The following is a 23,853-nucleotide window of genomic DNA, read 5'->3' as shown; positions in this document are numbered from 1 at the left end:
ATCATAACTGATTTTATGCTTATTCTATAGACTAAAATTGGTAAGGATGTCCAGCAAATAACGCCCACTGTTGCAACATGAACAAAAATGGACATAATTTACCATTTGTGTTTCTCTCATAGAACAAAATTGGGTAAGGATTTCCAGCTAAGGAAATATATATACCTACATTCACATAATTTACCGCTTGTAGAGACGGACACAATGAGAAGACAGAATTTCTACAGTAAGACCTGTGCAATTTGGCAATGCAATGGGCTCCTAATGCAGCAAGATGGGGAGTTGCTCCGAGAAGTCCTGAATTGGCGACAATTCTAGGAGCTCATATGATGCCTGGAAGCAGTCCACAGCCTCGACCAGTGATCCTTCAGATTTCAAGACAAGTCCAAGCCCCAGCCAGGCTTGATGGTTTGTCGGCTCTAACCGGATGGCACTGCGCAGGATAGTTCTTGCAATGGACAACGATTTCCCTCCAAGATTTCTTAGAATCCCTGCCATACAAACCATGCTAGGGACATAGTCTGGATCGATGGAGAGGGAGAATGAGAATGCCGCAAGGGCATCTTGGTGCATGGATTGAGCCTCCAATATAAGGCCTGGAAAAGTACCCATGATGTTAGCACTTCCAAAAATATTAAGGCAATGAATGCACAATACTAACTGTAGTAATTGTAGAAAACAACAGGTGATCAAATGAACAACAGTACTGTAACAATTAGCAAAATCTAACTGAAGCTCCTTAGCTGAAAATAGTCAGGTATGTAGCTGGAATCACCATCACAATTTTTATTTGCCCACACATGCACTAAGCTATCAGTTATCTGAAAATATGTACGTTAAAACTTAAAAGAAAGTTATCCATAAATATGTGAATAACTTTTAACTGAATTTAGTACTAAGCAATTATTGTCAAGGTTTCAGGGACAGGTCATATCTTCATAAGGTCCACAATTTTTGTTGTTGTTGAAAACTTTCTAATGCAGATTTGAAAATAATATAACTTAAAAACACATAGGTAATGTCAACCTCAACTATGATCGAGTCAAAAGTCAAAGGTGATCACAATTGGAGGTTCCTTAACTCGCACACAAATAGATCAATAGTTTGTCCATATCAAGTGTCTGGCTTGTAACATGTAAAGCGGAGGGCTGACGAAGTTTGTGTCATAGCTTGTTGGATCATAGCTTGTGTATTGTGTGTACTCGCGTGAAGTTTTTTTTTAATGCTGTCCAGATGTTCTTTTAAAGGGTGGTAATGTTTAGAGATTAAAATGCTGTTCTGTTAGACAATTTGGTGAAAGTTGGTTGACCCTGAGTGGATGCAGGAACTTCTGCACTTTCTAATAAATCCAGGCAAAAGTTTATATGTTAAGTGTGTACTGTAACTTACTATAACAAGGATAAGCGCCAGAAGATAAATACCACGCCTCATGTGAAGCAGAATTAGCCACAAATGGTATCAGAGTGAAGTAAATGATAATATTTACCTTTGACATGCCAGCACTTGGTTGAAAAGAAATTGATTGATTTTGCTTTGTGAAGACATAGGTTTGAGTCATGCCAAGCTTCAAGCTTTGTGTATATTGAAGCCAAATCTAACCATGCTTCCATCTCTAACTTATGTATTGATTTAACCTGTGAAGGGCAAGTGGATACTAAAGAAAGAACACACATGATATAATCATTTGAATTCCAACAAAGAAATGAAAGCAGATGTACCTTCTCATAAGGGGTCAATTTCCAGACTTCCTTCTTTGCTTCAATGATTGCAAGCAAAATCCTCAAAGATTCCACTGCAGACTTGAATTGTCCACGGGAGGCCTGAATTTGAGCTTTTAGCCTCAAAATATCCATTTGGTCCTCTTTCTCAGCCTCATCTAGTGCAATATTTGCTACTGCTTCGGCTTCTTGTAAATTCTGCTGCGCCGATAACACTAGAATCAACAACTTCCAGGTAATAACTGAACTTCCTGTCACCATTTCAAGACATTTGGTTGCACTTTCAACAGCCGCATTTAGTTTGCGCTGCATTGCATTTTCCCAAGCAAGGCTATACAGTATGTCAGGATTATACTTCGCCATTGCAGCAGCATCCTGTAAGAACCTCAGTGCATCATCTTGCAATCTCATTTTTTCTGAGTGAGAAGTGGAGGACCTAGCAAAAGGTCCATAACAAACACCAAGAAAATGGTTTACAATACCGATGAGATGTATATCATGACTTCTGAAAGACTTCATGGCCTCATTTGCAAATTTTATTCCTTCAGAAGCATGCTTTGGGTTCTTACAACATAGTTTGGCTCCTAAAAGAAGAGATGGAATATGAGGCTTTCCCTTCCTTTGTAACACACGGAAACCATTCCTTATAATGTTTAAGGCACTATCATCCATTCCAGCTGCACTGTAGCAAAGCGCGAGAATATACCATCTTTCTGATCGGCTATAGGTTCCAGGCAACAACATTTCTAGATGCCTGGCCAAGATTTCACAATGCCCAGATAATGACAGTGCATACAACAAATGGTTTACGAGGTCAGGGTCCCACTTCATTTCTTGGGATGCTAACTTTGTTATAAGTACGAACAAAAGCAAAATTGCTTCCTCGATGTTGTTCTCAGGGGTTACCAGGTTTTGTTGTTGATTGAACTCTTGAGGAAACTTCACTTCAATACCACAGTACAACAGAGTCACTGCTAAGTCTTTTTGTAAGTTGGCAGACCTTTGAGAATCCAAATTCCAAGGCCTTGCAAGAGCTCTCCGATATGCAATTATGGCCTCCTCAAAACAACCGCTTCTCATCCATAGGTTAGGAAGATATTCCAGAGCTGAGTGGAACATGTCAATCAACTTACACTCTTCGGAAGCACCTTCTGGAACACCACAAGGCCATGCAGATTCTACAATGTCTATGATGATTCTGCATTGTTCTGCAGCATCTGCCATGTCAAGACAACATTAAGTCAAAGTGAATTCAGATTGGATGTGGCAGAGCTTTTTCAGGCATATGCATATAACTTGCATGATGTAAACAGAAGTAGCATAACAGTGTGGCTATATCCAATACATAGGTTTCTGTTTATATTTTATCTTACAAAACAACAGGAAACAAAAACCAAATAAATAAGATGTTTATTCCTTTTTGCCAAAATTCTAGAGATACTATTATGCTAATTTCAGATGATGGTGCTAAAGTACAGCAAGAAATCAATTGGAAAATAATAATCCACTTAGTACCTGTCACTCTACCAAGACTTTCCAAGGATTTTGCTTTAAGCAATATGGCCTCCAGAAGCAAACTTACAGAATGCATGGACATATGCATTAACATTCCGTTCACTTGCGAGGTTTTCCTTCTTGAAGAACGAGGAGAAACTTTAGGCTTGACACTTTCAGTAATAGCGCTGGTCATTCTTGGTTTCAGGCTTCCTATATCAATTCCCTGAAGAACTTGCAAGGCTCCTTCAAAATTTCCTCTCTGATATTCCAGTCTACCCAGCAATGCCCGGGCCTCCTATTATATAACCATATAAAGTTAATATTGAGCAAATCAGCAAAATAATCTATCTTCATTGGAGAGAGAAGGATTCAGCCAAACCTCATAATTTAGTGAGAGCGTCTCTCTTAGGTCTGACTCCACTTCATTTACTTGGCTATCATCAGGCGTTGCTTCTCGATTTCCTGTTCTCGAAGAACCATTTGCTGAGAAATCCCGTGTTGCAAGAGATTCTGGCGATCGGGGCATCTCTTCAAACTTGGATTGGTCCCCGCTGCAGGTGCATAACATGATCGCTGCCATTTGCTACTGTGCCTATAATTTCACCTTAATTATGTAAAAAAAAATGCGAGCTGTCCTCTCTCTTAGGATTTCCTTGGGGCCAATGGTATTAATCCTTCATCTAGCAGATCAGAGAACCTGACATGAAAAATGAATGGTGCTCAGTGCACATTGTAATAAGGTTACACTAATTGCGCAGATAATCACATGAGCACAACATATAACAAGTTAGCCACAAATGACAGTGCAACATAAAGACAAGGTCCATGCAAACAACATACAACGACCAAATGTTGAAATCTATGTGAAGCGACCAAGTGTTGAAATCTATGTGAAGCGATGCTTAGCAATTCCGTTCCCTGGCTCCAACAATCAAGCTATCAGCATGTTTTCTTCTCAGGTAAACATGACGAATCAGATAAAATAAGAAACTACACTTAGTCCTAGCAACTTCTTAGAGCTAGCGATGATGCTCGTTAAGAGTTACAGCCTGAGAACAATTTTACGGAACCGGAAATACCAAACAGAAACAGGTGCTCAACAGGGCAAATATTCACTAGGCCAACTAAAAACCTAGCGAGATTCAGTAAAACAGTGGCAAATGTAAGCTCCTCCAACAATAACATAGGTACACCGTACACCGAAATTCCACTAGCAGCAACTGAGCAATGCACCCCCGCCGATTACGTATTGCACCAAGAGCTGGTTCCCTCGTAGAAGTATCGCATATTTTCGATGTACCCAAAATCTACTGTTCCTGTTTCAGAAAAAAAAAAGCCAACGAAAGCAGAATTCTAGCACGCCTCCCACATTCACAAGAGACGGAGGTAAGATTGATTTCGCCAAACCTCACTGCTGATACACGACTAACTACGACGGATCTTAGATGGTGCGCCGGGTGATTACCGGGCACCGAAAAATTAGTGGAGGTTAAGTAGTTCGGGAAGTAATTAACAACCGGATGACTAAAACCTCGTACCTCGAAAACCAATGCCCAAAATTGCAGGGTCAGGGTTGGATAGCGCAGGGAGGCGACGACGCGGTGACATAGAAACAGGCTACAGGCGCGGCGATGGCCGCGAGAGGTGTGAGGCGTCGGCGGCGGCGGATTGCAGCACGAGAGAGGTCATGAGAAGAAGACGACGTATGGGATGGGCGGCGGAGCAAGGAGACTGCAGGATGATGGCCTGGTGGAACTAAGGAGAGGAGAATCTCTCTCTCTCTCTCCCCCTCTCTCTCTCTCTATGCGCTGTGCTGTATGCCTGTATCCAGGGGAGAGCTCTTCCGTTGTGTTCATACGAAGCCAAGAGAGGCGTCTTCCTTTTTCCTGCTTCCAAATTCTTTTACCATTTTTACCCCCGTACTTTTAACTCTCTACGCGTCAGCCCACCTAGCCTAGCGTGGCATGTTTGTCACCCAAAGTCCAGACTGACCGCTCGAGGTAGTACAAGTTACAGCCGCACTATTGTCTGTCATCCTTGATTTTCATCCAAATTTTGCCGAGAGAGTGAGAGATCTTGGAGAAAGCTGTGTGAATCATTCCTTGGATCCAAATGGATTGTGCAGCTGCGCGATAATCTTTTCCCGACCGAAAATTTTGCAAACGTTGTTTCTGAATTTGGAGGTATGTCCAGGCTAGATACAAATAAGATTCGCAGCTAGTACTGATTTATGAACCGGATCCAAAGGACAAACGTATTTAATCGCCTCCTTTCTGCGCTGCCATGGGAAAGGAGAGGACGGACTCAAACAAAGGGAGAGCAGAGCAGGGCAGGTGGCGTGCTTTCTTGACTAAAGGAAACGGGAGAAGCTGTGCATGGCAGTGCAGTCCAGTGGTGATCTGCCATGATTCAGCTCCAGCTTCAAGGACTAGTACCGTCTACGGCGGCTAGTCTTTTGACATTTCCGACCCCTTCCACTCCTGCTTTCACTCCTGCAGTGCAGCCACTCACTCACCAGAATCAATCTATAGCAGTACTAGCGCTGTTCCAGCGTGAGATGATGCTGTGCTTTGGCTGCTGGCGTTTTTACTGACCTCCACTCCACTCTCACGCTGCAGACTGCAGTTGCAATCTTGGCATGTTCCTCGTTTGAAACTCTTGGCATGTTGTTCAGTCTTGTGGTAATGGCCACACCGCAAGTCATGTGACCTCTTGTTCCTCCCCAGTCCCAGATGAGAGTTACTGGTCACGGAGACATGGGACACATGCCGCATTGCTTGCAAACATATATGCTGCTGGTAGTACAAAGGAACGAAGGAAGGAAAGAAGAATCCTATGGGAGCCAAGACATGTGTCATCCTCCTCTCCTCCTCCTGGGTGGCTGTGGCCGGTGAGGAAGCATCTTTCTTGTTTGTTAGGAGTGTCCGTTCCTAGTCATTTTGGTTGATCACTGCGGACGGCTTGCCGATATTATTCAATGGAGAAGGCTAACCCAGAGTGTCAATGCCAAGGCATTGGTGGTTTGATTGCTGTCTGGTGTACTATCATAAAACGAAGATGCTATTTAAGAAGAACGTAAAATAAAGATGGCTATTTAAGAAGCACGGTGTACTGCGCAAGGACAGCAGACAGCCATCAACGCCTCAAGGTACACCCTACAAGTTTTCCAAAAACAAACAGGTACGCCCTACCATCACATGCATTGTTGACCTTTTTTTTTTGCCAGAGAACACAGTACGCCACTGGTACTAGTAGTAGGGTACCAGAAGGCCGATTCAGACCTGCCTGTGGACATGGCAAGAGTAGAGGAAAAACGGACAGTTGCAAAGCAGAGGACAGGCAGACAACAGCATCACGGTGAAAATGGATGCAATACTGGAGCTGAAGAATGCATACATTGGTCAGAGGACCACAGTTTCTCGACAGCTGTGATGTGTTTACTGTCGATTTGTTTGAACATAAACTCGGCAAAATACTGCAGAAATTCCAATGCGGGAACCATCAGTGGATCCCCCAGGAGACAAACACTGTTTGCCGCTCAGCTTTTTTCTTTTGAGGGGAAGTTTGCTGCTCAGCTGAGTGCTGATCGAAAATGACTTGTCCTTTAAAGTTAATGGGCCAACCCATTACATCAATCTCTGTGGACGGCTGCCAAAAAAGGGGTACAAAGACCTAGGATAAATAACAATCGTCCTTCCAGTGTATGGTAGGCTAACAAAACTTCTGTAGCTCTGTATTCTCTGAGCTCAACTGAGTGATGTCGATATCAAATGTGAAAAATAATGGTTTAATTGTTGCCAGAGATTACAGTTGCAATACTTGCACGCTCCTTCTGAAGCAGCGGGAACTTGAGCTTCTTAAATGAGTACACGATACAGGAAAGAACTTCAGTAGACTCCAGTTCTGCTATAACCTCACCTTCTTTACCTTTATCCGCTTTGATGCCATGTAAGTCACAGCAGCAGAAAGAGTGTACCTAATAATATCAAAAGATAAGAAGTGATCACAAAAAGGCAATAACAAACTAACGAATTAAGCATTAATACCATAAAAAATATTCCCTCCGTTCAGTACAATTGGCAATGGGCAAAATTATCTGTGCACCCTAGATTGGGCAACTTAACGGAGTTGATCAATATCACCATTTTTAAGTGTCCCACAAGTGACCTACATATAAGTTGTCTGATAGCTGCAATTTTCTTTTCTGCAGTAATTCTAAATGGTAGACGTATCCTATTGCTTCAGTCAGAACATTAGATAATGATGAAAGGACAACTCATAATTCTGCAAGTCAGCACACCAGTGTGCTGCAATGACTGCAGGACCACATGCAATCCTGTATGGTCGAAAGGCTAATGCCAGATGCCTGATACAAGGTAGATACATCCAAGCAAAGCTTTTAGCTCGAATATAGCAAGATAACCAATTCATCATTCAGGTACTAGGTTTGCAATGATAAGCAATGCAAGTCAATGGAAAAAAAAGTTTGTATGTTCAGCACAAATGTGCTTGGACAGAAGGTGTCGACTATCATGGTTTGTTTACGAACTGTCAAACATCAACTGGATTTATAGCTGCAATGCACATCAAAGCGATGCTTTCTACGTGGAAGCAATAGTTTCTATCAGGAAGCCTAATACTTCTAGTGATAAAAGTCCAAAGATATAAGCAACACCTAATGTTCTAATACAACATCCCCTATTACATGACACTTGGAAACATCATTATATATTGAGGAACAGGGTTGAGGAATTGGGGGCATTTACCATGTAACGGTGTATTTCAGATGGTCATCTGGCATCACTGAGTGATGGATCAAAGCATTTACATCTTTCGGAAGAGGATAAGGATTAGTTGCAGAAACGTCTTCATTCACATCTTCTATATAAACAGTATTTTCAGGAAGGCCACATTCATGTGCAATCATGGGAACATCCACGTAAAACCACTGTCCATTACTGGGTTCATTAGCTGGAACAAATATGCTGGGCTTCTCACTTCCTCGGATTACTCCAATAACTCTTACAGGAGGCTTTACAGATTTTACAGGTTTTTGAACCTGTAAAAAGTAACATGCATCAATTTTATGCTTGCCGGAATGAGTAAATACGTAGAATAAAAGAATGACAATATAAATAATGGGATTCCAAAATATGTAGAATAAGATAATGAAAACCATGGTGGTTTTCAATCTAGATGATTATGGCAGCTTTCTCAAAAGAAGATGATTGTGGCAGCATGGTATTAACTCTAAATTGACATAAAACGAACAACCGACCTACTCCCATAGTATATTCTAGCAACCAGCAATAACTGCATTAATGATTAAAAGGCAGGTCTAATCTAAACTGTATATAGGAGTTATTCTACAATGGGTTTAACAATGTTCTCATTAAAAGAATTCACGAATTATCACACTCAAAAGATATCAGTATGTAAAAACACAAACATGATAACCTTATCATTCACCTCCTAAACTACAAAACCTCCAAAGAAGATTCAGGCTCCCTAGACCAAAACTTCCATGAACATGTTTAGGCCATAGTTTTAAAACTACAACAGGGGGGGCAGTACATCACCTCGGAAGAAGATTCAGGCTCCTTGGACCAAAACTTCCACCACATACTTCTTTCATCTGTCTTCTTATCGGCTTGTTTCACCTCTGAAGTTTCACCAAGGTCCTGGTGGTTCTGCATGTTTGTATCACGCCAGCCACGAGGAACCCAGCCTCTATTCACAAGGATAGGTAACTGCAAACTGACAAAACATTTCTTAGAAACATAAATGTCTAGATAAAATGGGGAGTGATAAAACATTAGGATTTGTTTTTATGCAAAGAAATGCAGTATACCATCAGATAATTCTGATTTATTGTGAGTCGAATGTGCATGGGATAAAGGCAAACCAGTCTTTGGTAAATGCCGAAGCTTGGTCACTTGCAAGTCTTCAGGTAGTGGTACTAACATGGGTTGGCTGATAGCATTTGGAACAAACAAAAGCTCAGGTGGGGGCCCCTTTCACATTTTGACATATAATTCAACTACTTTTGGTCCTTTGAGAAACTTGCATATAGCTTATTTATTTTAAATGGGTTCTCCATACATATGTCAGAGTACACGACCGTACAATACTGGTTTCCTCTTCTTTTATTTCCTTTTTCTCTTTTGGAAACCCGTAGTGCTTTCCTCGTGGATCACTATTTAAGATCAGCAAACTTGTCCCGAAGGACAGCTACCAAGAGTTAGAAGACAGATATTTTATTCTTCACTATCTTCTAAGGAATAAAACTAAAAATATGTATTTACAAAATAATGCTTTCTTCTTGATTTCAAAATCACCAGGTGATCTAAACTTTGTATTTGAATATCTCAGAAAATCAGAACCAACATTTCCTCATGTTGTAAACTTTTCAGGAAACCACTCAAGGTATAAATCTCCCTTAATATATATACATACTAATCGCTAAAAATTTTATTTTGTTCAATCATTCCATGATGATAGTACCTTCTCAGATTGTGTAGGGGTACATGCAGACGCAGAGGTCAGTCTAGAATAAATGACTATGAAAACCACTGGCAGCTAAAGTTAATGTTGTGTTTTTATTCCTTTAAAAAAATTGTAATGTTTGTGCTCTATCAAGAGGCACCTGACCTAGTTGCTGCACGGTTCACACTGTTCATTTTCCTTTTTACGGTGGAAGAAATGTTTTAATTCAGTTCTACACTTTCATTGGAACAGTCGCTTTGAGTTCCACCATAGTCAGGTTTATCCATTTATAATATATTTCCTCTCTCCCAACATAGGCTTTACCAATAAAACACATCAAAAGCCGTAACATAATGCTGCTTCAAACAATAATTTACCTGCCAGGCTCAGTCAGCCGAGGTATCAACGGAGTGATCACATAATACCCATTTTCCGTCACACCGGAGATGCTCCTTGAGCGAGGACCGATGAAGACCGACTTCTCCACATCGAAATCACCCTCACACACGATCTTCCGGAACTCGAGCACAGACGGATCACGCAACGCGGCAGACGAGACGGTCTCGTTCCACGCTACGGGTTCCATCTCCAGCCTTTGCGTCCTGTAATCCAGCATCTCTATCTGAGATGGCGCAGGAAACGGCACAAATTGAGAACTTCTAGGGTAAGCACGCACTATACGGGGGCGGGAGGGGGTGTTTAAGGAGTGAGGTGAGATGTAACCTTCTCCTGCCTCCGGAAGAGCTGCCATGTGCCGAGGCCGAATGTGATGGCGCCGGGGGCGAAGAGGAAGAGCTTTGACCATGCGCTCGCTTCCTTCCCTGTTCCTGTGCGTGGAAACAAATCTCATTAGCATGCGGCGGCGGCGGCGGTCATGATTCCGCAGATGCTTTGCCGGAGATTTCGCGAGGGCAGAGACCTGGGGGTGGCGGTGCGGCGGCGGGCGGAGTTGGCGGCTTGGATGCGTGGGTACTGGAGGGCCGGGAGGGGAGGAGGCGGTGTCCGCTGCCCCGCAGCCGGAGGCGGAGGGGTCTGGAGAGCGACGCCGCCATCTTTGCCAGTTTGCCTTTGAGGTTTCACCCTTTTGCCGATAAAGACAGCATTGATTATTGCATCTGAATTGGGCAATTCGCAAATTCAATAAAGCCCTAAAATTCACGAGATCCCCAAATTCAAAGGCACGGGTTCGATGAGAATTTTACCTTTACCGGCGGAGGGTGAAGGATTTGCATGTAGATCTGGTGAACTTGGTCTCCTCTGGCCAGACGACGTCGGATTTGGATCCTTCCGAAGCTCCTGGACAGCGGGCGGATGCCTGCGGCGATGACAGCGACGGCTGCAGTTTTGGTGCTCCTAGCTCGGGGGAACTAGCGGCGGAAGTTCACGGGGCAGTGGGCGGACAACGTAGATGTGTTGGTGGGTGGGTGTGTGTGTGGGGGGGGGGGGGGATAAGCGGAAAAGCGACCGACGGCGCGGTTGCGGTGGTGGCGGCGCAAAATCGCAGGAGCAGTGTGTCGGGGAAGACGGAATCATGGGAATTATGCTTGCGCCAACCGTTTTCCGAGGCCACTTCGGTACCCAGACGGGGGGAAGATGGGACCGAGCATATCCTAATTCGAGGGCTCCTATTCAGTAAATCCGAACTTTTCTTTTCGGTTTACACAACTATTCGGTATCTGGTTTGAACCTTTTTTGCCGATAAAACCGAAGACCGACGGTTATTTTTCGGTTCGGCCCACTTTTCGGTATCTGCTAGAGTTGCTCTTACAAAGAACCCTCTAGAGTTCATGAAATTTGATTTTCTTTTACCATATATAGATACAAAATGTAACTACCATCTCACAAGACTTCAAATCAAAATCCGATCTACGAAACGAACCGAGAAACAAAAGGACATAATAGCTATAAGTAGTAGCAAATCCAAATCGGGTATGAATTCGGTCAATTATAACTACCAGTTTGTCTTTTGTTTTCTGATCTATATTTTTTGCCATGATGCATATATATGCATAGATTTCATTTTTGTCATAAGATACCTCCTCTATTTCTCAAATTAAGGCATATATTGTTTCCTTTGACCGAGCGTTTGACCAAATAATATTCCATCAACGTGTGACTTATGCGATATAAATCATAATCATAAACAAGTACTTTTGAATACGAATCCAATGATATCAATTTTATTTCATAAAAATATATATTAATAGAATAAATCTTGGTCAAAGACTCGGTCAAAGAAAATAATATACGCCCTAATTTAAGGAACGGAAGGAGTATATCATTTTCGCTTTGCAACAAAATGGTTGTGTGCATCGCATCATTCAGGAGGCCGGGTGCTCCTCCTTTAGAATAAATAAATAAATATATTACAAACATACGTGTTGATTTTTTTGTGACATTTCCAAAAACTTCATATATTTGTCACAAGGTTGGGACTCCGGAGTACCCAATACGAAGCAACAACAAACCAGTACTCCCTCCATTCCAATTAATTGGCGCCGGCCATTTTGCAAAAAAAAACCATATTAATTTACAAAATCAATCTGCAGTACACATCTTCAATTGAACATGGACTGCACGTTAATTTCGAAAAACTACCTGTTTTTTTTACAAAAGACTGCAGGTCGATTTCGGGAAATAGCTAGGTTTTTTTTTTTGCAAAATTTCCGGCGGCAATTAATTAGGAACCAAGGGACTAGCTTTTTTCAAAAATAACAAAGGACTAAAGGAGCATATTATATTTGAATTCTTATTAAAACAAGATCTCCGATTTGACCTTTTGAGTTTCAAACAATGTTGTTTCTCATAATAATTTAATGAACGACGTTTATTTCAGGTAAGAGGCCTTGGAGGAGAACGGAGTAGAAGGTGTTGGAAATCTAGGTAAACCACTTTCATGCAAAACTGGATGCTGAGTTAAAATAAACATTTCGATTCCTCTTTCTGAGGATGTTTGGAGGAATGGCATTCTTGATAAACTTATAATGCAGTATTTAAGTTACCAAGACATGCTACTCTGCCGAACATACCTTAGCCTAGCGGTGCCCAAAACCGGTTTAGATCGAATCCGTGAAAACCAGGTATTATTTTATACTGCACCGCCGGAGGGTTCGCAATCTTCGAAGGAAATTGACCTGGGCTGATCTCAGCCGGTTTAAACGGCTTGAGGCCAAACCGTACATGAACAGCCTACGTTAACGTTAGCCCTTCTCCTGGCTCTACAGCTGAAGTTCAACTGCTTGCAGTATTAGCGTTTTTGTAAGATTCACAAATAAATAGACAAAGCAAGTATGCAACGAGCGGAGCCTCTTGTAAGTTGTAGCAGTCTAATAGAGCACACGCGTCCAAGTACCAGATGCAGTCTACCAACACATTGCTAAAACAGGTTAAAAAATTATGAACACAACCTCCATGATCAAAGACCTCTCGCACAATTTACAGCCCCAATGCTAAGCAACATGCAAAAAACACAGAGAGAATCTGGAGCACTTCAAAGGCAACGAATTTAGATCAATTCTTCTTCTTCGAGTGCTTCACAAGCCAGTCAATGACAGAGTCGATGTTGGTCGAGTTCTTGCATGATATCATAAAGCAGGCCACTTCTCGATCAGTCATTGCCTTCAGGCCCCTGTAATGTAGCATATGATGCATCAAATAGGATATTCATTGATGACTAATTTGTATCAGTTCGTACTTTGTAGTAAGTTCTGTGGTGTGTACTTACATCGCTTCTGTGAAACTTTGCTTAGGGAAGGCTTCCGGCCTATCTATTTTGTTGCCAATGACTAGTAACGGGATACCACCCAACGATGGCTTGCTCAGAAGATCGTGGAGCTCACTTTTGGCAATAGCCATGTTCTCCCGATCTGCTGCATCAACAACATATCTGCAAATACAATTGTTTAGAAAATGAATGACAGTATAAGGATTCATTCCTATAGTTTGTTATAACCCCCAACAAAAATTATTGACCAAGCTTCCATAAAAAAATTGATCCAGTTCTTCTGCAGATAGATATCATAACATATACATCAAGTGGGATGTAGGAATGAATCAGAATAGTAGACCGTCCAGCTTGCACATGCATTAACTAAGCGAATAGAAAAGGTCAGGCAAAAACAAGCAAGGCATCAGTGTTTTCTAGTAAAATAAATGGCCTCACACTGACACAAGGCAAACCACAATTAGCCTTGCCACAAAAAGAACTACTTATGACAACAGAAGTAGGGCACACGAATCTTACAGTGTCCTTAAACCATTATAGTTGAGAAGGTACGACTCTTAACTGGTACCATGAGATATGTGCCTCAAGTAACCAAACTGTTCAGGATCAACTTTCGGGGGGCAAATTTCGATACAATGTCAATGTGAAATTATTTTGGTTCTAGGATGACCACCAATTCAATTGACTAAATATTTCTATCGGGTAAGTTTAATATAGTTCAGCGGTGCATCTACCTGTATTCAATAATGCATATAATTAAAAATATATGACGAAACATCCAAAATAAATAAATAAAATAATTGGCATGTTGAACAAACAGCTAAGCATCACAGGGGGTGAATAATATAGCAGTGTTTTTGTTATTGTAAATTTAATAATATTAGAGCACATACACAATTGCAGAAACTGCACGGCAGTATCTCTCCCACATGCTCCTGAATCTTGGCTGGCCTCCGAGATCCCACAATTTTATTGTGACATTTCCTTTGGTCACCTTTCTCATATTGAATCCTACAGTAGGAATCATGTCCTCGCTAAAACCTCCTGTCTGCAGAACATGTCGTTCATGATAAATCAGCAAAACTCCAGCAAATGAATAGCGTGAAAGCATCGAACTTACAGCAATGACATTCACGAGCGAAGTTTTCCCAGCATTCTGGAGCCCAATCAAGGAAAGCTCCATCTCTTGCTTGAAAAACAGGCTGTAGATGCAAAAATGGAAGTACTTGAATTAAGCTCCAATCAAGCAAAGATGAGTAACTAATTACGTCCGTCCATTTCTTTTCTTGGAACGCAAGTCAAAATTGTGCAACATCAATTAAATGATGACACGTGCGAAATATCCTCTGCATTCAAGCCCATTATACAAATAACACAAACATGTACATGCGCACAAAACTTCAGATGTTTTCAGGTTACTGTTCATCGCACCCACGAGCCATTTTGCACGTCTGACCAACCTTGACCTAATTCTACTAATGAGTAAAATTTAATGGAGATACACATGCATTCACAAACTACACCTTTAAGGAAACTACTATCATCGCGGCGAGGCATTACTTGGCATGTGTGGTGGGCTGGTAGCTCTATCATAATCAGCACAACAAAGTTAAACAGAATTTACCATGTGTCACTTACAACTGGAACCTGGTCGCTCAGAGTTCAATGACCGGAACAGGAAAGTTTATTAAAAGTGTAGTTTTGATATAGGTATGTCAAAGAATTTCTAGTTTCATCAAATTCCACAAAAAATGATTCGAGAACTTGCTAGTGCAAATATATTTTTCCCCTCTGGACAAGATAGTCCATACAAAAACTAGGATAACAAAAAAGAAATACTGGCCATGCCATGATATGGGAAAATGTGCCCTCATTACTATACAAAATACTAGCATGGAATAAACTGACCCCTTTAAAACAGTTACAGGGACAAAATTCCTGTCCGTTCATCAATTCGAAGTTTGGCGCGAACAATTAATACTCTGGTTGACATGTTGAATCAATAATTTGATCAGCATGTGGAGTCGATCGTACGAAGGCACCACAGTGCACCTCCAAGTCACAAAACTCATAATCTGAACTTTGCTCATGGTAACCATAAAAATATAAACATTTTGCTTGTGATTATTGGCGCAACAGATAAAAAAAGAGGAGACAACATCACATTCCTACTGGTCAGAATTTTCTCACAGGCATCGCAGCTGGGTAACTAGACATGAATATAAGATAACATTACAAGAAGCATCCGATCCAACAAGTAACAAGGCATGATAATCCTGGACCAACCCGGAACCCCCAGATCTCCGACCCAACGACCCCCGGGGCCGTCCCGCAATGCGCATGACATCAAATAGGATGAATCCGCTCACCCAGCGCATATGCTTATTCAATCATACCTGCGGAGCCAGTTGAGGAAGGCCTCCCAGAACCCCATGGCGTTCGAGCGCTCCCCTCCGAGAGGAAGAGGAGACCTGGATGGGCGGTCGTCGGCGGGCGGTGGCAGGTGGGCGAGGGGATTGGGACGGGAGGAGGATTTGGTGGTGGCGTGGCTGCGCTTACTTTATTTGGAGGCGTGGATGGATGGGGCGGAGGAGCGACAGGGAGAGGGGGGTGGTGCGAGGAGGAAGAAGAGAGAGGGGAAAGAGAAGGTATTATTGGCGTCCACCAATCATACGCCGTCTCGTGGCTTGGGTTGGGCTTGGGGGGTTGGGGTGTTCTGCGTTTTGTTTTTTGTCGAGAGTTCTTTTTTTAATCTTCGAGAAATTCTATATGTTTATCCTTTCCGATATTTACTCACTTCTGAAATGTCAATCGAGCTTTCAAGTTGGAATTGCAAATGATGTTCTTTATTTCATATTTCATTGTTTTCTTCTCAGTGTAGCATACAAATTATATGGGAGGTGATCCATTTCACCAAACAAATCTAAACCACTCGATCCATCTACGGCTGATACGGTCCACAAGATTCAAAACAACCCACGTCTCCGCTCGTGGCAACCTACTCTAGGGTCTCTCTCTCCCCTTCCCTCCCTCCCTCCCTAGCCTCTAGCAGAGACGGCGAGGATGGCCGAGGGAGATGGTGGAGGATGCCATGCAACTATAACCGGGAGCTAACGCCGCGGTTGGTTGTGGAGGGCATGGTTGACAGTGGACGCGGAGAATGAGGTGCACCTCGGCGATGTCGTAGATCTTGTGGGGAACGAAGCCGCCGTTGTCACGACCTCATCGCTGGAGCGTTGCTGTCGCGCATCGGCGAGGGCAGCCGACCGACAAGGAGGGAGCTAACGCCACCGCTGTCGCAACCCTAGCGCCTGTCTTTCCTATGCTACTCAGCACGCGTGAGTTGTTGGAGTCGCCTGAGGTAGCGCCGCTGGATTTGTTGCCAACAAGTTTAAACCACCGGAGACGACGTCCAATAAAGTTTAATGTATTTTGATATATATTTTTAATGTCCCAAACCATGTAGCTTTTCTTTTCCCTTCTACATAGACAAGGGCATTTTTGTTGCAACGGCGTGCTCTCAAGGGGGTTCCTCTGCACCGACGTGATTCCATCCTTCTTTTAGGGATTAGGTTCCCTCCATTACTGTTACATCGATTTGGACATGTTGTTTGTCACATCACATTCATAGTTTCACAACCGGTTTATGCTGTCCAATTATCATGACTGTTATAATTATCATGATTTACCTTCCGTATTTTTGGGTTAAACCATCTGAAAAAAGAATCTGAGATCTTTAACAAACCCCAGATAAAACAGTGCATGTTTATTTTGAAAGAGTTTTTTTTAGCGAAAGTTTGAAGGAGTTTTTCAATATATTCCCACGGTGTGACAAAAAGATGCCGTGTGACACGCCTGCTTCCTCTTCACTCCGTCTTGCTTTTTTTTTCTTCTGTCCGCGTGGAACTTTTAAACGAACAAGAGGAAGAATCCGAGAACATAAGCAACAGAAAAGAATAAAGGTATTGGATGTGAACAAATCGGTGAGGAAAGAGGAACGGTGGCATATCATACGTGATGTTTTTGTTTTCCCTTTTTGAGTTTGGGTGTACCGTGTACGGGCCAATAATCCTTTGTAACAAGTTTTGCAGGTATGGATAATGACGTGATGCGTGCAACTCATTTGCAAGAGGAGGGTCAGTGGATCAGACATTCACACCCACGCTAGCTTTTTTCCCGTTCTTACTTTTTTTTTGTTAGGGAAAAACATCGACCAGAAATAACAGGAGTGAAGGCTCAGTATATCTTTCCTAGATGCTTATATTTTTCAGCGGAAGGCGAGTCCATCGTTTACTTATTGGACCTTCAATGAATATGGGCTGCTATCTTGGGCTTTGAGGCTCCAAACGGCAGTGAATCTTAGTGCACAGAGGCAAGAGCTCAGGCACAGGCGCGCAGCTCCTTGTTAGTTTAGTACCACCTCGCTCGCGGATAGCTGCGGAGTCGGTCGAGTATCCTATAAAACCAGGCGGAGGCCAGCGTTCCAAGGCATACCTTTCTCGGCCTTTTGGCTAAGATCAAGTGTAGTATCTGTTCTTATCAGTTTAATATCTGATATGTGGGCCATGTGCTCACAACGATATTAAATTTATTTTTTGTGGGGGAGTGTCCACCACAGTGGCTTGCCACTGGGGCCTTCACGTGTCGTCCAGACGTTGCACTACAGTCTGGACCTGGCGCACCCCAACCAAAACGAAATTCAATCTTTGCTAATTCCTCGAGTAAAATAAAATGAGAGACAGGCCATAATTGTAATGTATGGTAGCACGAACAGGGGCGATCTAGTAAAACTCGTGCCTAACAACGAAATCATGCCATTCGTAAATTCCTAAGAACACGGGCATCGTTTTCGTACTGGAGGCTCTGACAAGACTTGTGTAATGTAATTGTTCTCTCTAAGTGACTAGACTATGTGGCTGTGCATATACTTGTGTAATGTAATTGTTCTCTCGTAAATTGACTACTATTTATCTTTGTTTATATAAGTAAGGAAATAAGAATTGTGCATATCATTCCCGTCATGTGCTAACAAAAAGAAAAAATCGATCCACCCACAACTTGGTGAAATTTATGCTTTGATCGTTAAAGGAATACAAATATAGGTTTCAGCCACGAAGGAAAATACTTGTGTAAAAGGACAAAAATGGAGCTGCTAAAAATGTCAAAGGTCACCCCTGTAAAATGAGGAAGAAAGAGCCCAGACCGTCCAACACTCTAACCTCCTTCACCGAAGTTGCTCGTAAATGCCGAAGGTCACAACAACAACAACAACAACACGTCGTGGCTCAGAGCTAGAGGTTAACAAAGGCTAAGGACATGACACCAGCGGAGTGAAGTGTGCGGCTAATATCAATGGGTGTTGACTCTACGTTGTGGTAGAGTAGCCACAAGAATGTCATTGCGGTGGCAGTTATCACCCCAGTGACTGTTTCCACGTATGGAGAATTTAGCATCAATAACAAGCAAAATTCACTCCTTGGGAGTGGCATGACATATTTGCCAAAGTTTTTTTTTTAGAACAAAGTGTGATGTAGATCTTTTCATCATTAAAGTTGTGTCATGCATGAGAGTTTAGCGCCTGGCCAACTCAACGCTCATTATCTCATACGCTAGTTTTGGGCTAACCGATGCGAGATGATGAACCCAAAGAAATTGATTAAATAGGTCAAAAGTAGATATACGGGCCTGAAGCCGGAGAATGTACTGGATCAAACCATGTAGGGCGAATGGCCAAAGAGAAATTGTTCGAATTGGCATAAGTTCAATTAATTGATACATGACTTGCTACAAAATTGACTACTCCCTCCATCACAAATTAACTGACGTGGATTCCTAAGTATAATTTATGGGTTTCTCAAAAGCATTGGTTCTCTTATATGTATAGAGCCCATGTATAGATTGACATCCCTAAATGTTTTAGGTGGACACCCCAACCTTTTTGAGTCCTTTAACCATTTTTTAAAAAAGGTATAGAAAAATCAATTAGTCTCATTCGGCAAAACCCAGACACTAAAGTTGCTTTCTTCTACCGCGCAACAAGTGTAGCCAGTAATCTCCCACCTCTGTAAAAAAGAAGAAGTTGTCTTGCTATAGGGCAATATACCATTAAAAGAGATTTTATACCGACTTATGTACTTACCAAATCCCAAAAGACCAATATCAAATTTCATTTCAATATTAATTTCATATCATTGAGTACTATTACTTTAAAAGATTATTTCATTGAACTATCATTAAAATTTCATTAATACATCAATATTTTTATTACTGTACACCGATCAAATTAATTACAATATCAATATAAATATTATTTCATTCATATTTCATTACAATACTATATCAATCATATTTACTACGATATTAATAGTATTTCATTCATATTGCCAAATTTTATTATTTCATTCATATACCATTGCATGGCATGTGTAGGCCTGTGGTAGGATGGCAATCGGAGACCATAAAAAAGGCTTTTGCCAATATACCCCGGCACACATCAAGCACGGCGGCCACCTGCCGCAGAAGACCATCCATCCATCCCCAACCTCTCGACCCGGGCCGGCACGCCCACCGCACAGCAGCCAAGCACAGGTGTCCAGTGCCCCGCCAACCTGCCACCTCCACCCCACGCACCCTCCATTACGCGACGGGCGACCTGACCTTTCCAGAACGACCCGTCCCCCCCGCAGGCCGCAGCTCACTGTCCGTGGCCGTCAGGGAACCAAAGCCACTCGCCGCGATTCGCCACGCATTGCCAGCCGCTCAAGCCACGGTAACTCCCCCCATGATCTACCCGGGAACTGGATCGCAGCTTGGCTAATTGAAGCATCAGACCTCCCGCGCTCCTTCCCTCCGCGCACCATTTGACGAGATCTCAAGCGCACCAGCCCATGGTGAGCTTTGTTGGTTTTTCAAATTACTTGTTGGGGAGTCAGATTATTCCTCTGCAGCTCTGCTGGTAGGTGGTACTAGTACTTGCCTGCTGGGGATTGGGTTTAGCTTAGCTGTTAGCTTGTCTTCTTTAGCTCTCTGGATCAACCTACCATGGTGAGCTTAGTTTTATTTCCCCTTCCCCAGTCCATTTCCTTTTTTGTTTGTGTGGTGATTGGTGAGTGAGTAGATTCTTGGATAGTTCTGTGACCTTGCACGAATTTTGCTGTGTTCTTAGTACAGCTCTCCCGTTTGGGGTTGCAATTATGCCCCCCTTTCAACAGTTTCTGAAATCGGCACATACTGCTGGAAATTCCTTAGTCCACGAGATGCTCATTTAGAAATTTCCAGTCTGGGCGCTGTAATTGCGTGGCTTCCATGATCTGGCATAGTAGCGAGGACTCTGCCCATATTGGGGAATTTCTAAATTATTGCTAAGTTCGTTTTACAGTCCAAATTTTGCAAAGTTCGAGCTGAAACTTTTTTTTTCTTCTGTTGTTCTGTTGCAGCGCAGATCAATTGGGGAGGATAAGTGGCACCACCATGGCCATGGGCACGAGGAGCAGGCATCCCAAATCGTTAGCCCTGCGCTGCTATGCAGCAAGCCACCGCTCCCTGACCCTGCTGGTTTGGAGTCTGGCGGCGCTGGTCATCCTTCTGAATTTCCATCTCCTGACCACCGGCACCCATAGGGAGGACTTGAGCAGCAGGGCGCACGAGATACACCGGTCGATCGTGAGGGAGCTGGAGGAGGTCGAGGAGGAGATGTTCCAGGTGAAACCCGCCCGGAGCCGAAGGAACCCCCGGGCCGTGCGCCGCAAGGGGGAGCACAGTAAGCCGCACTCCGTGGTGGATGAGTTCCTGGATGAGTCCTCTGCGGTGCATGACATGTTCTTCCCGGAGACGGCCATGGATCCAGTCCATGGTGGGAATGACAGCATGTACTTCTACCACCCGGGAAGGGTGTGGCTCGACACCGACGGCAAGCCGATCCAAGCTCATGGAGGAGGTGTGCTGTATGATGAGAAGACGGAGACCTATTACTGGTATGGAGAGAATAAGGATGGCAAGACGTACAAAGCTCACACCAAGGGAGCTGATCGAGTAAGTCGAATTGTTCCAATTCTTTGAATTTTCGTTTTCAGTTGTGTGTTAAAGAGATTCAGGGTGCCGACATTTGGTGGAATAATCTGGAAACATACATTATTGCCATAATAAAAAATGTACTAGCTAAATATAGTCAGAATAACATGGGAGTTTATTTGCATCGCCCTTCATTCTTTAGTCAGACATTATGTATAGAAACGAAATTGACCGGCCTTCTTTGGCAAGCCTTGCACATGAGCCTGACAAGTGAGAGTATGCTTAACAGAGTAATCAGTTTGTAAAAAAACAAATCATGGAAAATCATCAAGGATCCCCTTTCACGTAATACTGGTCCATGTCTTTCTGTGAGATTCAGGAATCATGCCGATCAAGATAACAAACTTATATAGTTGTAAGCTTATTTTATCTAAATATGCTTGCAAGGATTTCTGTACCTGTGGCGTAGTGTGGGCTAATGCATGAATATAATTTTCCTGATCTTTTAGATTCTGTCGGTGAGGCAAAGTTGCTACTGGACATGTTGGAACTAATGTTCTGTTTGGGAAGGTAAGGTAGTTACCTGGGTTATCTGGAGGCAGGTTAATGTAGTTTGATATATACACGGTATAGGAGATGAAAAACACATAGCAGTTTCCACAAATTTATCATGTGGTTATTGTTTGAACTTTTTTTGTTTGATGTTATTCCTTGCATAAAAGAGTTATCTATCTTCTTTCCTACTTACTCTGTTTGGATACCTTCAGTATTGCGATATACAGTCCTTTCAGCATAGTATTAGCAGACTTATATGGAAGTCTATGTAGTAGGTAAAACCAAATGAAAATTCAACCATATACAGCTCCTGCTTCCGAGTTTTCTGCCGTAGACATGGGAGAAGCAAAGCACATGGAAGGTTTTTCACTAAGTTAGAAAGTAATGTTTAGAAATTCTACCATGATTATAATTATTTTTTATTTAACCCAAGGTGACTGCAATACTGCCATAGCATCTAATATTATCAGTTAATCGACTTGATAGAAAATATGACACTGGTTTTTAAAAATGGAGAAGGGCCTGGTTCTGATGTGGTTTGAGGCATTTTTCAGTAAGAAATCCTGGGCAGATCTTTACTTGTCTGTTATGTGGGCATACATATGTATCTTGCTTCTGAAATACAAAAGCTATTGATATTCAGCAGGTTAACTTATTATGCTATTTTCTGTGTCTCGCTATATAACTGTTTTTTTGGGAAGATTCTTGTTATATACTCTTAAACGTATTTTGCAGAATTTTGATATGTCCATATTGTCATTCTAACCAATACAATCTCTTTTTCTAGGTTGACATTGTTGGTGTGAGTTGTTATTCTTCAAAGGACCTATGGGCATGGAAAAATGAAGGAGTTGTCCTCCGTGGTGAGGTAAAGAATGTGACACATGACCTCTACAAATCCAATGTCCTGGAGAGGCCAAAGGTGATCTACAACGATCAGACCAGCAAATACGTGATGTGGATGCACATAGATGATACCAATTACACCAAAGCATCAGTTGGCGTGGCTGTTAGCAACTCTCCCACAGGCCCGTTCTCTTACCTCTACAGCAAGCGCCCACACGATTGCGAAAGCAGAGACATGACTATATTCAAGGATGACAATGGGAAGGCCTACCTCATATACTCTTCTGAAGACAACAGCGAGCTCCACATCGGGGAGTTAACCGATGACTACCTTGATGTGACCAATGACATGAGGAGTTTCCTCATCGCACAGCATCGAGAAGCTCCTGCTCTCTTCAAGTTCGAGGGCGTCTACTACATGATAACCTCAGGTTGCACAAGCTGGGCACCGAACACTGCACTGGCTCATGCCGCCACGTCGATCATGGGACCCTGGGAGACGCTGGGGAATCCCTGTGTGGGAGGGAATGACATATTCAGATCGACGACATTCTTCTCCCAGAGCACATTTGTGGTGCCACTTCCAGGCCTAAGAGGTTCATTCATCTTCATGGCTGACCGGTGGAACCCTTCCGAGCTGAGAGACTCGCGGTACGTGTGGCTGCCATTGACTGTAGGTGGGCTGCCCGATGAGGCTGCAGACTACAGCTTCATGTTCCCACTCTGGCCCCGGGTATCGATCTACTGGCACCGCCGGTGGAGGCTTCCCGAGGGATGGACAGATTCTTGAAACATTTGAAATATCGACAGTGCTATACATTTGTTACATTTGATAGATACAGATTTGTTGACAGTTGACACACAATGGGGTGTACTGTATAGATCAGCTGTAGATGTTAGCAGAGTTGTAAAATGGGTAGTTTTGAGATTGTTCTCAAATCACACAATAATTTACTTGTCCCTAGCCTGTGTGTGACCTGGGGCTTTGGTCCATCGATCCTAGCTTAGCAATAACTT

At 42.7% G+C, this 23,853-nt stretch overlaps 4 protein-coding genes and 1 non-coding gene across 7 annotated transcripts; 2 read left to right on the top strand and 3 right to left on the bottom strand.

Moving 5' to 3' along the window:
* Positions 1-29: 29 nt before the first annotated feature.
* Positions 30-5,072, bottom strand: LOC100830865 (protein NPGR1). The gene is made up of 6 exons (XM_003558523.4): positions 4,754-5,072; positions 3,595-3,912; positions 3,234-3,510; positions 1,719-2,935; positions 1,487-1,634; positions 30-596 (listed from the first exon to the last, which is right to left on the bottom strand). The coding sequence occupies exons 2-6, from the start codon at positions 3,793-3,795 to the stop codon at positions 262-264; spliced, it is 2,178 nt and encodes a 725-aa protein (XP_003558571.1). The 5' UTR covers positions 3,796-3,912; positions 4,754-5,072; the 3' UTR covers positions 30-261.
* A 1,609-nt stretch (positions 5,073-6,681) lies between these two features.
* Positions 6,682-10,805, bottom strand: LOC100829946 (surfeit locus protein 1). The gene is made up of 6 exons (XM_010230721.3): positions 10,621-10,805; positions 10,425-10,528; positions 10,079-10,323; positions 8,795-8,972; positions 7,982-8,274; positions 6,682-7,191 (listed from the first exon to the last, which is right to left on the bottom strand). Exons 1-6 carry the CDS (start codon positions 10,751-10,753, stop codon positions 7,122-7,124), a joined length of 1,023 nt encoding a protein of 340 aa, XP_010229023.1. The 5' UTR covers positions 10,754-10,805; the 3' UTR covers positions 6,682-7,121.
* Positions 10,806-12,977: 2,172 nt separating this feature from the next.
* On the bottom strand, positions 12,978-16,083 carry LOC100829638 (ADP-ribosylation factor-like protein 8a). The gene is made up of 5 exons (XM_003558519.4): positions 15,822-16,083; positions 14,546-14,627; positions 14,319-14,473; positions 13,426-13,587; positions 12,978-13,329 (listed from the first exon to the last, which is right to left on the bottom strand). Exons 1-5 carry the CDS (start codon positions 15,857-15,859, stop codon positions 13,212-13,214), a joined length of 555 nt encoding a protein of 184 aa, XP_003558567.1. The 5' UTR covers positions 15,860-16,083; the 3' UTR covers positions 12,978-13,211.
* A 1,832-nt stretch (positions 16,084-17,915) lies between these two features.
* LOC112270285 lies at positions 17,916-18,112 on the top strand. Its single transcript, XR_002962680.1, has one exon. It is a non-coding gene; the product is annotated as a U2 spliceosomal RNA (small nuclear RNA).
* Positions 18,113-19,930: 1,818 nt separating this feature from the next.
* On the top strand, positions 19,931-23,800 carry LOC104581847. 3 transcript variants are annotated; one of them, XM_010230719.3, is made up of 3 exons: positions 19,931-20,315; positions 20,867-21,456; positions 22,778-23,800. In XM_010230719.3, exons 2-3 carry the CDS (start codon positions 20,896-20,898, stop codon positions 23,624-23,626), a joined length of 1,410 nt encoding a protein of 469 aa, XP_010229021.1. In that variant the 5' UTR covers positions 19,931-20,315; positions 20,867-20,895; the 3' UTR covers positions 23,627-23,800. The 3 variants fall into 3 exon arrangements, with proteins under 3 accessions (XP_010229021.1, XP_010229020.1, XP_024313203.1); XM_010230718.3 differs by having other exon boundaries at positions 19,932-20,315; positions 20,862-21,456; XM_024457435.1 differs by lacking the exon at positions 19,931-20,315 and adding an exon at positions 20,360-20,469 and having other exon boundaries at positions 20,862-21,456.
* Positions 23,801-23,853: the final 53 nt, after the last annotated feature.

The sequence above is a fragment of the Brachypodium distachyon genome, chromosome 1 (genome assembly GCF_000005505.3).
Source record: "Brachypodium distachyon strain Bd21 chromosome 1, Brachypodium_distachyon_v3.0, whole genome shotgun sequence".
NCBI classification, from domain to species: domain Eukaryota; kingdom Viridiplantae; phylum Streptophyta; class Magnoliopsida; order Poales; family Poaceae; genus Brachypodium; species Brachypodium distachyon.
The sequence above is the reverse complement of the archived record's forward strand: the minus strand, read 5'-3'. Positions and strand labels throughout refer to the sequence as shown.